This window comes from Ipomoea nil, unplaced genomic scaffold, assembly GCF_001879475.1.
Source record: "Ipomoea nil cultivar Tokyo-kokei standard unplaced genomic scaffold, Asagao_1.1 scaffold0706, whole genome shotgun sequence".
In the NCBI taxonomy this organism is placed as follows: domain Eukaryota; kingdom Viridiplantae; phylum Streptophyta; class Magnoliopsida; order Solanales; family Convolvulaceae; genus Ipomoea; species Ipomoea nil.
Genome location: NW_017617134.1, coordinates 1,851,706 through 1,865,514, shown reverse-complemented (window position 1 = coordinate 1,865,514; position 13,809 = coordinate 1,851,706). Strand labels below are relative to the sequence as shown.

At 35.8% G+C, this 13,809-nt stretch overlaps 1 protein-coding gene across 2 annotated transcripts; it reads left to right on the top strand.

Annotated features, from left to right (window-relative positions):
• The first annotated feature begins 3,695 nt into the window (after positions 1-3,695).
• LOC109176361 lies at positions 3,696-9,742 on the top strand. Of its 2 annotated transcripts, XM_019325803.1 has the most exons (7): positions 3,696-3,858; positions 4,879-4,971; positions 5,775-5,909; positions 6,029-6,118; positions 6,211-6,360; positions 6,858-8,452; positions 8,639-9,742. In XM_019325803.1, exons 1-7 carry the CDS (start codon positions 3,787-3,789, stop codon positions 9,543-9,545), a joined length of 3,042 nt encoding a protein of 1,013 aa, XP_019181348.1. In that variant the 5' UTR covers positions 3,696-3,786; the 3' UTR covers positions 9,546-9,742. The 2 variants fall into 2 exon arrangements, with proteins under 2 accessions (XP_019181348.1, XP_019181349.1); XM_019325804.1 differs by lacking the exons at positions 3,696-3,858; positions 4,879-4,971 and having other exon boundaries at positions 5,871-5,909; positions 6,046-6,118.
• The last annotated feature ends 4,067 nt before the right edge of the window (positions 9,743-13,809 follow it).

Genomic DNA, 13,809 nt, shown 5'->3' with positions numbered 1-13,809 from the left:
TCCGCGTTTGTCTAATTCTTTATTATCTGTTCAGAAGTTTGCATCCGATAATAAAGTCTTTTTTGAGTTTCACCCCTCCTTTTTTGTTGTAAAAGATATCAATACCAAGGAAATACTTCTTCGGGGCAATAGTTTGGGGGGACTATACACACTTTCATTACCTAGTTCGTCTCCGTCAGCGTTTATTTCCGCTCGTGCCTCGGCTTCCACTTGGCACAATCGTCTAGGTCATCCTCATAACCATGTTCTTAGCCATATACTTCGTTCTTGTTTGGTTAGTGGGTCTCGTGATAATATTCGTTGTCATAATTCTTTATGCAATGTGTGTCAATTAGGCAAATCTGCCCGTTTTCCCCTCCCCCGTGTTGCTTCCTCTAGTTCTCAAGTCCTAGATCTTATTTACACAGACATTTGGGGTCCTGCGCCCATTTTATCTACTTCTGGCTTCCGTTATTTTGTGATCTTTGTGGATGACTATTCCCGTTATACATGGTTCTTTCCTATGAAATTAAAGTCTGATCTTTATGTCATCTTTGATAAATTTCGTACTCTTGTTGAACGGTCCTTTAATTGCAAAATAAAGGCCATTCAGTCTGATTTAGGCGCTGAGTACAAAAAGTTGCATTCTTTGTTTGTTCAATTAGGAATTCAACATAGACAATCCTGTGCCTATACACATGAACAGAATGGTCGTGTTGAACGAAAACATCGTCACATTGTTGAAACTGGTCTGGCTCTTCTAGCTCATGCCTCTGTTCCTTTGAAATTTTGGGATTTTGCCTTTGAATAATTAACAGAATGCCATCTTCTGTATTAAATAACTCCAGTCCTCATCTCCTGTTACATAAATCCCCTCCTTCCTATCTTTTTCTTCGTGTCTTTGGGTGTTTATGCTACCCTCATCTTCGACCATATAATCGTCATAAGATGTCATACAGGTCTTCTCCATGTGTCTTCCTAGGTTATCCTGAGTCCTTTAGGGGGTACAGATGCATGGACTTACATACTAATAAGATTTACACATGCAGGCATGTCAGATTTGATGAAGAAGTTTTCCCCTTTGCTACTAAAACTTCTTTGCAGGATCTATCTACTCCGTTTTCTGGACCTTGGGCGGAATCTGTTCTCAGTCACAACACACATATTCCTGCCGTGTCCAATGATGAGCTGCCAGAACCGCCGCTACCTGCTTCATTCGAACCAGCCGTGGTTCCTGGACAGGCTGCCTCGTCGGGTGATCCTGTGGAGCCTGTTGCTCGTCGGCGAGGCCGTCCACGTGGGCGGTCCATCAGGCCCAATGTCCGTACTCACTCTATGGCCACTCGCAGCAACGCAGATGCTCCTCTTTTTGCTCTAGCAGCTCAAGTGCATCCCACGGAACCCACATGTTACTCTCAAGCTGTCAAATATCCTGAGTGGCGTGAAGCCATGGACCAAGAATTCAATGCTCTCCTGCATAACCACACATGGTCTCTAGTTCCACCCACTGCAGGTATGAATATTATTGGCTGTAAATGGGTGTTTCGTACGAAGAGAAAGGCTGATGGTGCTATTGAAAGGCATAAAGCCAGGCTGGTTGCGAAAGGTTTTAATCAGGTTCCAGGTCAGGACTTCTTCGACACTTTTAGTCCAGTGGTAAAGCCTACGACTGTAAGACTCCTTCTATCTCTAGCTTTATCATCTGGGTGGTCTATCAAACAGCTAGATGTTCATAATGCTTTTCTGAATGGTAATCTGGCTGAAACAGTTTATATGAAGCAACCCCCTGGTTATATTGATGCTAACTTCCCGAATCATGTTTGTTTGTTAAAAAGATCTCTGTATGGGTTAAAACAAGCTCCTAGAGCTTGGTTTAATCGACTACATACGTTCTTACTATCGGTTGGCTTTCAAGCATCCAAGACAGATGTCTCTCTGTTCTATTACTCTAAAGACTCTACTTTGGTTTATCTATTGGTGTACGTGGATGACATTCTTGTAATGGGAAGTGATCAAGGTATTATGTCTCAGCTCTTGTCCAAACTGTCTGCTACATTCAAAATCAGAGATCTTGGTGAACCAAATTTTTTTCTGGATATTGAAACAGTTAAGAGTGACAATGGGATTATTTTATCTCAACAACGGTATATGAATGATATTTTAAAACGGGCTGGAATGTCTGAATGCAAACCCCTTTCTACACCTATCTCTGTCTCGAAAACTGTCCCCTTCAATTCAGATCTATATGATGATCCCACACAGTACAGGAGTCTAGCTGGAGCACTGCAATATCTCACTGTCACACGACCTGACCTATCCTTTGCAGTTAATCAGTTATGCCAGCATATGCATGCCCCCACCATATCACACTGGGAGCAGCTCAAACGGGTACTCAGGTATGTTAAGGGAACAGTTGATCATGGTTTACGCATACGACGGTGCTCATCTAGAGACATTCATGCTTTCTCTGATTCTGATTGGGCTGGTTGTCCTGACGATCGAAAATCCACGAGTGGTTTTGCTGTTTTCTTGGGGAGTAATCTTATATCATGGGTTTGCAAGAAACAGAGAACTGTTGCCAGGTCATCCACTGAGGCTGAATACAAAGCTCTTGCAGATGTTTGTGCTGAGGTTCTATGGATTATGTCATTATTGCGTGAGATACAGATTCCGGGTATTTCCATTCCAAAATTATGGTGTGATAATCTAGGAGCTACATATATGAGTGCCAATCCAATCTTTCATGCGCGCACCAAGCATGTGGAGATTGATTATCATTTTGTTCGTGATCGAGTATCTTCGGGCGATATCCAAGTCAACTTCATCTCCACAAAGGATCAACTTGCTGATATCTTCACCAAAGCTCTGCCTGGACCTAGATTTTCTTCCTTAAGGGACAAGCTACAAGTTACTAGTATACACTGTGCTTGAGGGGGAGTATTAGGACTCTATGTATATGAGTCTGTTTAGAACTTCTTATCCTTGTCACACTGTGACTCTCTACTTCTTATCATTGTCACATTGTGACTCTCTATTCTATATATTCACATCATCTGATCTCATTGTAATTAAGTTCAGAAAATATAATACAATCAGTTCTCATTAGCATCCTGTCTATGAACCAAGTCTAAGTACAAGTACACTCAATCTAACTTTAGTACAAATACAGAGATGAATTTTGAACTAAATCTTGAGCAACTGTATTGTTATATAAATCATAAATAACAACATGTGGAGGCCGGAGTAAAAGATATTTTTTAAACTTTTTTTCTCAAGAATATATTTTATTAAGGAAAAAAAGTTAAATAAACCCCTAAACTTTACCTAACAAGTCAATTAGGCTCTTAAACTTTTAGAAGTTGTAATTAAACCCACAAACATGTTATTTTTGATTACATTTGCTCATATACGTAACAAACACTTTATTTTTTATTAGTATTACATTTGAAAGTATAATATTTGCACATATAAGTATAACATTTACATACTGATCCGGTCTAACTCGATCTCACTTACAGATAAGGATTATTGAGACAGGGTCTCACACAAGTGCGACATATAAAAAAGTCAAGTGAGTCAAAAAGTCCCGTTTCCAAAAGGTAAGAAATAGTGGGTTCACTGCGGAAATACATACAACTACAAGGGTCAAATCCATAAATAATAAATACCACTTAATTTCCGCATCACTTCATTGGCGGGAAAATGAAACATATTTACGAAGTGGGATACTTCTGCACAGAGCGATAGAGAGATTGAGCGCGGGAGTGTTGAGAGAGAAACAGTGCGCAAAACCTCCCGGGAGAGAAAATGGCTAGCGGCTCAAGCTCAACTTCAGGTAGAGATCTCCATGGCATTCTCGAAGCCATTAAATCTTCAGAGGTCAGCTGTCTTCGAACTCCTATTCGAATTTCTGTTTTGATTTTATTTAGTCTATCAATTCAATCTATTTTTTCACACTGGTTCTGTATTTTATATGTTTTTGAATTATTTTTACTATTAAATTTGATATCTAGGTTTTTCAGGGATTAATTTCTGTAATTTCTATATTTATCAATTCTATAGGTCTTCTAGTTTGGTGTGAAGAAATGCATACTTTACTAATTAGTATGTGTTTAGTTTCAGAGGAAATTGAGGAAAAAAATTGTAAAGTTTTCGGTATTTCCTCATTTTTCATTTTAACTGATAAGTGATAAGGAGTAAAATTTTTCTTCTAACATAGTACTGGACAAAATGATGTTTCAGATACACTATATACTAACTTATCCAATTATGAACATGAAATTTGTCCAACTATTCCTCTAATCAGAAATTGTTTAAAGAAGTTTAAATTGTTTTATGCTTGGTAAGCATTAAGCAACGTATGTGTTTGAATAGGAGCAGAATTAAAACTAATTATCTGTTTGTTAAAACCTAAGGATAGATAGAGAATATTAAACCTGAACAAAGTATAGCTATCATACTTCTAGTTGCAGAAAATGCTGTGTTATTGCTGCTAGTGGCTTTAAATGAAAGCAAGTGAATGGAGCTTTTTATTGATATTTATGTATGCATTTTTATTTTCTCTCTCTATCTACTAGGTACATTTGTAATTTTGTACCACATTCTTTTAGAGTTGGGTTTGGCATACCTTCTGACACTATCTAACCTGATATAACATGCATTTCTTATCGTTTTGGTTTTTTTGGTCTCCAATCTCCTCTCTCCCCTCCTAAAATGAAAAGAAATGAGAGAGAACCTCTAGAAGTTATTATCATGTTATTGTGCAGTTGTCATGGTTAATCTACTTTGCACCCTAAAACCGTGTTCTTCTATCTTACTTAACAATGTTACAACTTGGAGCATCACTTCATACTACACCAGAATCAAACAGTAACTTCATCTTGCTTTCTATACTTACAGGTTGTTGAGAACCGCGTTGAATTGCTTAATGAACTAGGGGAGTTAACTATAACAGAGATATCTGAGGTGGCATTCATGGTAGACACTCTTCAAGTATCCAAACTATTGCAAAATTTCCTTTTTTTAAATCTGAGTTTACATGGAAACTTCTTTGTTCTATATGCACTTTCACTGGATATGAATAATTTTTTCATGCTGATGGCTAAGAATTTGTATTTAGACCTTTTTAGCTTTCAGTTCTGAGACTATATTGGTGTTTCATGGAATTATTTGGAAACTCAAATTGATTTGTAAAGTTGATCCTGAATGTCGTAGTCTCCTTAAGTTGTCTGATTGGGCAGTAACATAAGAAATTTGGGGAAACAATAGAAACGGACAGTACTACTCAAGTAGGTACATGGAAGACAAACAAATTTACAAGTTAATACTCTGCTATTGCAACTCTGATTTGAAGTGAAAGTTGGGCCTATGATTGGGAAAGGCTGTCATGGCCAGCTGTTAATGTTTTTCTTTTCTATTTTTGGCAATTTTTGGCTTATGTCTTTTCTTTTTGTTGGTCTGCCTGTGGCCTCTTCTGACGGAACCAACAGTATCTTGAACCTTTCATTGATCAATCTTGGTCACGTTTTAGGTGAGGTGTTGTGAGAGGTTAAACTCATCAAATGGGCAAAAGGTAACTAGCTGTTTAGTAAGATTATGGCTACTCCCACCATTTTCCAGTTATTTTAAAATATTCAATTACGTTAACTATTATGATTGTTAAAAATGTTCAATTAATGTTGTTGCTAGAAGTTACTGTTTTCCAGTCATTGGTATTTCCTCCTATGCGTCTTGGCTTAATTGTAATTATATCCATTTTTGTTACTATGCTTGTTCTGTACCTTAACATTCACTGGATACTCTGGGAAGATTTTACTTGTCTAGACATATCTCAGTGCACACTAAACAAGACCATTTTGCATGTTGCGGCAAAATATCTAGATTTGGATATATCTGGAAGTTTGGGGCAAATTCTGGGTTTAGGAGCAAAGGTGATTATTATTATTATTATTATTATTATTATTATTATTATTATTTTCATTCTGTAGATTTTTATTATGTTATGTTTCTAAGAGTTCAATTCTTTTAACATTTTGTTTCCTATTATGAGGCTGCCATATGGTGTAGAAAGCATCTTAAGATGACAATTATGTCAACTACTCAGGAATCGCAAGAAGAACATGACAACCTATTTTATCAGGTTAAAAGATTCTTGTGGTTGATGTGGTCTTGAATTTGCAACTATAGAATAATGTTTCCTTTCTCTTTTGACATGCATCATGTTTATCTCAGTTGCTTTTGGATTTGCTGGGCTACGCTACCTTTGGTTTTTCAGCTTTAACCAGATACCCTATTTCGGTTAACAAGGGCTTGATGACTGCTGTTGAGAATTTCATTTTCGAGCAATTAAACCTGATAAAGGATTGTATTTCAGAGATAAAGGTATTTACTTTTGTGGCTCTTCAACATTGCTGCTCATCTGCCATTGTCACCTTGCTATGCAAATTGAACTAGCCACTGCCTTTGCACCATGATACAATTATGACACACATCAGACTTAGAACCACTAGTGTGCAACCTAATATATCAAGTAAAGTCTATATTATCACATTACAGTCTGATCCTTGTATGACCCTGATACTGTAATAAAGGATATTCCTTCCATTTGGATGTTTAGTAGTGTCTATGTTCATGCATTTAGTTAGCTAAAGATGTTAATTATTATCCTTACATTCACTCTAATTTAAGTTTGTTTAACTGGGTGTATCTTTTGCTTGATTAATACAAAATAAATGGGGGAAAAAGTGGTTGCACCTTTTCTTTTTAAGGATTTTGCTTGATTATCTTAAAGTTTATGTCTATAAGTAGAGTGTATTTGGTCTGTTTTCATAATCAGAAGATAAACTGCTTGTCATTTGGATTTTGTGATTCTCAAATAGGCACTTTGTGTATTTGGGTTGGAAGTGCAAAAGGTGTTGCAGGAAGTCCTTGACGCTTTGATACGGCTATGCAGGGTTTATTCTGACAACATAGATTGGAATTCCTGTCATCTAAGAGCAGATAGAGATACGAGTGTCATAGGTGTTCAAGAGGCTGATAGCACAGATCATGTTATCAATGTAATCAAACTTTCAATTGAGAAACTGTGTGAATTAGGCATCATTGCAGGTAATAATGGTGGAAGTTCTGTGAGCTTACTAAATTTGTCATGGAAAGGTGTAGTTACCTTGCTTCAGCTTGGCAAGGGTGCTTTAGCAGTAAAGGTGGATATAGCAGGCACCATCTTGAGCTTGATTTCACTTGCTAATGCATGTTTGAAAATTGCAGCCGAGGGATGGTCTTCCCCTCAGAAAGAACCAATCTCTTTTGTAGATGCCAAAAGAATATTCCTTCCGGTTAAGTTTTATCTGATTAATGCCGTAAGAATTATCTCCCAGTACCCAACCCAAGCCTTTTCTGTGTTCAAAGATATTACTCTTTCTGTTGTAAAGATCTCAACCTTCAAAATCTTACTGTGTAAAGATGAACTTCTGAAATTTGCAAGTGAAGCAATGTTAGAAATACTGGAGCCTACATCCTTCCATATTCTTAATTCTCTCCTGATTTCTGCACAAGTGCAACCAGAGCACAAATTCCAACTTTTGGACTGGTTGTTTGGGGACGGATGGGATTCAGATGATGTGGTTTCTCCTAGTGATGGTGGGGTTGATGCAATGAATGCTATTTTTTGCACTAGTTCTGATGCCATGCATGGTGGAAAAGTTCTGTTGCCTGGCCGGGTAATTGTATTTCTTAATTTACTGAAGAGTGCTCCTGATATTGAAAATGATGTAAGAATGGTGATGGCCAGAAAACTAGGATGGTTATTGGGTACATTTGTAGATGAGGATATATATTCTTTGATTCTCGCCTTGCAAATTCCTACAGTCTGCAGTTCAACTCAAAAGCAAGAAGTGACTTATGAACCTATATTCCACTTAGTACTCCATGCATTGAAAACCTTCATGATAACTGCTTCTTCAAGTTCGGCCTGGTGTGATGTAGAGCATTTCCTGCTTGAGAATGTTTTCCATCCCCACTTTCTTTGCCATGAAGTCATTACTGAGCTTTGGTGTTTTATTTGTCGCCATGCTGAGAAAGATATAGAGAATGACATTATTGATAAATTGTGCTCATTATTGAAGTATTTGGCATCTCCTGAATTTGTAGTTATTCCTGACAGTGCAGTGCGAAAAGTTGCAAGGTTCATTTGCACGCTTGTTAATTGTGGTTCTGAATCAATGGCAGATAGAATTTTTTCTTCAGTTCTTGGCAATAGCAGACCTCACTGTTCATCAAGTATGTACTTAGCGCTGCTCATGGAGGGTTTCTCTCTGGATTTGCTTTCAAACAAAATGAGGACCACAGCAAAACAACAAATTGTTGTGGAATATTTTGAATTCCTGGATGCATTTGAGGATAAATTACCAAGGGAATATGGCTCTGGTGTTTATGGTGCTCCAGTTTTTGCTTTATCGGCTGTGTTACAATCTTGGTAAGTAATATGGTTTTTTGAAGCAAAATATATTACTGATTTAAGAATCAGTACTGGTATGTTTCTGTGACTTGCTAGTGTACAGACTCCTATTCCCCCCCTTAATGCTATCTTACATACTCTTCTTTATTTGCCCTTCAGTTATATTCTTACTATATTTCTTTATGGCTTGTGCATGTCTTTCAGTGCAATCAGTATATCTGATACAGAAATGAAGACTTTAAAATTCCTAGTAGCAGTGATTCGCAAATTCTATAGCTCTATGGACAGCCCGGTAAAGGATGATTACAGAAGGCTTCTGAGCGAAACATTAACTATCATCTCCAAAATAAAGAATTTATATTCATCTGATGGGATGGAGGGAGTAATTTTGGAGCTTCAGAATCTTTTTATCTCAAGCCCAGCACTGCCAGATAGTCAATTGTTTGTATGCAAACCAAACCTGTCATCCTTCATGGCTGGTCTTGGTTACATTGAATTGGCAGATGGTGAAGATAATGCGGTGAGTGCAGCTGTAAGGGAGCTTTATTGTATGCTACTAAGAGAAAGGCATTGGGCATTTGTTCACTTAGCAATGGTGGCTTTTGCATTTTTCGCTGCCCGTACTACTTGCAATGAGCTGTGGAGATACGTGCCACCAGATGCTGCTCTTTCGTTTGATTTGGATTCCGGAAATGAAGAAGCGGATGAGGAGAGGTTTATGTCAGAGTTAAAGGTCTTTCTTGAGAAGGAAATGCCGTCTGAAAAGGCAAATTTGGTGGATTATCAGCTTGCAATGCTGAGAAAGGATGGAGAGATGTTGAAAGAGATTGTAAGAAAGACCAAGGAAACGAAAACAAAAAGTATGTCTATACCCTGTGAAGCAATGGAGGTTGATAATGAGAAACAATGTAGTAGGAAAAGAAAGTTGCCAGATGGAATCAGTGAAGGAATGGAAATGCTGCAGAATGGGCTGAAGGTTATGGGTGATAGCGTTTCAAGATGGCAATATAACGAGTTCGACTCCATCGAAACTCATGAAAATTTCTTGAAGCACATTTCTCAACTGAAAGACGTGATCACAAGCTTGGCTGGCTTAGCCGGAACTGGTTAACTACTCTCTTCCTCATTTTCTTTAGTTGCATTTAAGGTTGCCGTGGAATATTGTGTTTTTGCATTTTAGATTTATGAGTTCTGGCCCTTTTCTTGGAAATTTGAGGTTTTCTCATACGTAATGTTTTCTCGACCTGTCGGAGACCATTAACGGTCAACGCAATAACTGCTGGTGAAATAAACAATGGCCAACTAATACAGTGAAACTAATAACAGGAGTTCAAATATGTATTGGCCAATATGGGCACATATCAATAAATTACATATGGTGACACAATATCGTCGATCAAATTGTTATATATAGGATTCATATCATACCACATCTACAGATTCTAATTCCACCGTGCAAAATGAAAAGAGTGTCACAACAGGAATTATATTGCTTGTCCTTTCATGTGCCATAAAGCACAGGGTTTTGATAACATAGGACTATACAGAATTATTCTTCTTCCAACAATACATGATATTATGTACTATGTAGGGATAAACCTCAATAGTCAACTTCTTGCGATATCATATGCCATGTTCTTGGTTTTCACATCAACAATCTAAGGATTATATTGTGTCTTCAAATAGGATATGCATCCAGGTTACATTGTGTTACCCTGATCTTCGACAACTTTGAAATGAAAAAGTTATATATATACACGCGTCTCTATGGGGTGATTGGTAAATAGCTATTAGCTGATTGAGTTAACGAGTTTGACTAATTGTAAAAAAGTGTTTGGTAAATTAGATGTTAGTTGATAGCTGATTACATGCAAATGACTTTCTCAAAAAGCTGATAGAAAAAATTGCTTTGAGCAGCTTTTAAAATTTTAGCATTTTAGAGCAATAAGCTGTTACGAAAAGCTAATTAATCAAACACTCATATTGATTCTTTAACAAAGTCAAACAACTAATAGTGGTCAAATAAGTCAAAATTGACTGAGAAACTAACTATTTTACCAAAAAGGGTCTATGTATACATATATAGAATTATTTGGATCGTAGAAGAACAATACTTCCTGAAAAAAAGTGAAATATTTAATTTATCCAGCTAAGTTGATCAAAAGATTGAAAAAGGAGAAAAAAATACCATGACATTTTTATAATTATTACAAATTTTGGAAGTGCACCAAACAAAACTCTAAAGTACATTCACTAATATGTGACACTGAACCCATGATTTGTAAAAGTACACTAAAGTTGGATGCACCATAACTCCATAAGATAACATACCAACAAATAATGCATCACAAAACTTTACCGGTTCACTGAATGTTCAAAGTTTGTAATATTTACAAAATTATCACCACATATTTTCCTTATTCGAGCTATTGATTATCCAAGATTGATGAATGAGATTATTCTACATATTTTTTTTATTTGAATATATATACTTCTAGTTATTCGCATTCTCATTATTAAAATTTGATGTCCCACATTTTTCCTCTAATTGCTAAGATTTGTTAGTGGGATTGTTCCTTGAGTTTGAATGCTATTTTGGAAAGAAACAAAGCTGCTCGTGATCAAAGGAAGATCAAAATTTTCATTCACCTTATGTTGATTTGAAATAATAATAATAATAATAATAATTAGAAATTCGCAATTTTTAAAAGATCGATGATCAAGCCATATTCATAGTCCTAATTTAAAGACTTTCCTCCTTTCTTACAATCTAGGAGTGCACAGTTTATACATTTTACATTAATTTTATGTGTAAAATTAAACTAAACTGTAATGAAATACAATATATAATGTTGACAGCAAGAACTAACATCATATCTTAAGAGATGGAAGACAAAGGGGGTGCTTGAATTGGTAATTAATAGCGGTTATTAGTTGATTGAGTTAGTGGGTTTGACTAGTTGATAGCATTAGCTGATTGTATAAAAGTGTTTGATGACTGATTACATGCAAAATGCTTTTTTTAAAAACTGATCGAAAAAGTTACTTTGAACAAATTTCGAATTTTAGTATTTTGGAGTAATAAGTTGTTACAAAAAACTAATTAATCAACCATTGATTGTTTAACCAAATCAAACAGCTAATAATGATTAAATAAGTCAAAATTAGTTGATAAACTAACTATGTTACCTTCCCATCCAGCATATATAATAATAATAATAATAATAATAATAATAATAATAATAAATAATATGAACAGTCTTAATCAAATCTCTTATTTGACATTCTATGTTGCCTTCCTTCACCAGCTGTTATTACTACAGGGTGGTGGGAATGAAACAGTGAATGGTGACACCCACTGCTGATATATATACACATTATATTGGGGCACTTGTGAAAATTAAAGAATGGTGCACAAATTTTTGTCTACATATATTCAATTTACAGTACTATATATATACATATATTCAATTTACAGTATATATATATATATATATATATATATATATATATATATATATATATATATAGGTTCTAGTGCGGATAGGGTGCCCAGGTGCGGTTGTGCGGTTTAATCTGGGTCATTCATCTCGCTTAAATCAATGTCTAGGATTACCAAAATTTAAAAAAAAAAAGCGGTGGCAATTTTATAATTTTTGCATCTAGGTCAAAATTAAGGTGAGCGGTTCTGTGATTAATGTGCGTGAGTTTTGTATATAAGATGTGTGAGTCTTGTGTGTAAGGTGCGTGAGTTTTGTGCTTAATAATGTGCGTGTGGGGTTGTGCTTAATGTGAGTAGTTGTTAAAACTTAAAGTGTGGGCTTTTGTGCTTAAGGTGCGTGAGATTTGTTCTTAATGTGAGTGGAGTTTGTACTTAATGTGCGTAGGGTTTGTGCTTAATGTGTGTGAGGTTAGTGATTAATGTCAGTAGTTGTTGAAACTTAAGGTTTGTGAGTTAATACTTAATGTGCGTGGATTTTGTGCTTAATGTGCGTGAGGTTGTGCTTAATGTGCGTGATTTTTGTACTTAATGTGCGTGAGTTTGTGCATAATGTCAGTAGTTGTTAAAAATTAAGGTCTGTGAGTTAATACTTAAAGATCGTGGGTTTTGTGCTTAATGTGCGTGAGGTTGTGCTTAATGTGCGTGAGTTTTGTACTTAATGTGCGTGAGTTTGTGCTTAAGATCTAACACTTACAGGGCGTTTGGTTGGAGGGGGGGAATTATGTGGGAAAAGAATTGTAATTCCATGGGAGTTGAATTACTGGGAATAAAGTGGGAATTTAAATTCCAGTGTTTGGTTGACAGGAATAGAATTACTGGGAATCAATTCCAATGTTTGGTATACATGGGAATTGAAAGGGAATAAGTAGTATAAAGTCAAAAATGTCCATTATTGTTGTTAGACATTAATTTTAAGTTAAAAAAGGAAGGGGTAATTTTGACTTATCACTATCTTTTTTTTCCCAGGAATTAAAATACCAGGAGGGAACATGGGATTTTAATTCCATGAAAATGGGGGAATTGCAATTCCCTCCAACTAAACTACGGAATTTAATGGCCTTTGGAATTAGGTGGGAATTAAGTGGGAAGGGAATTTAAAATCCCTCCAACCAAACGCCCTGTTAAGGTGTGTCATTTTTAGCTTATGCTTCTTACTTCCAGACACGAGTTTTTTTTTTTTTTTTAATTTTCATTGATTTGAGCAGTTGATCTAGATTTGATCAATGGCGCAGATCTAACCGCACAACCGCGCGGGAAGCTATACCCACACCTGAACCCTTCCATATATATATATATATATATATATATATATATATATATATCTTGTTATTATTATTATTTTTTTTCCTGGTTTCTGTGGGTACTATGCCCATATTTTTCTGATAAAAGTATCAATATTGAAGAGGACAATGTCAATATTGTATCAGGCCATTTCTTTTTATTGTTGAAACAACAAATTTATATATATGGAATTTAATTATGAGAATTTTTATGATGCTGAATGCTAATTTTTTTTTTTTTTTGAATACATGCTGAGTGCTAATTAATAATGATATATATATATATATATATATATATATATATATATATATATATATATATATTAACTTAGTATAATCATGTATGCTATTTGAGTTGTTTAGAATGTATTATTTGAATTGTCCTTACAGTATCCAGTTCAGTGCAACGTTGCATTGGGTATAAAAGACACTTGCTAATTGGTAGCATAGAAATTTCTTTTAATTATTTCAGTTTTAGTCCCTAAACTATTGATGTGGTATATACATCGAGATATACGAGTAAGCCTAGGCAGACTACTGAATACAAGGATGTGGCCTGGGCTCGGGTAACTATGACAGTGGGATAGACGTTC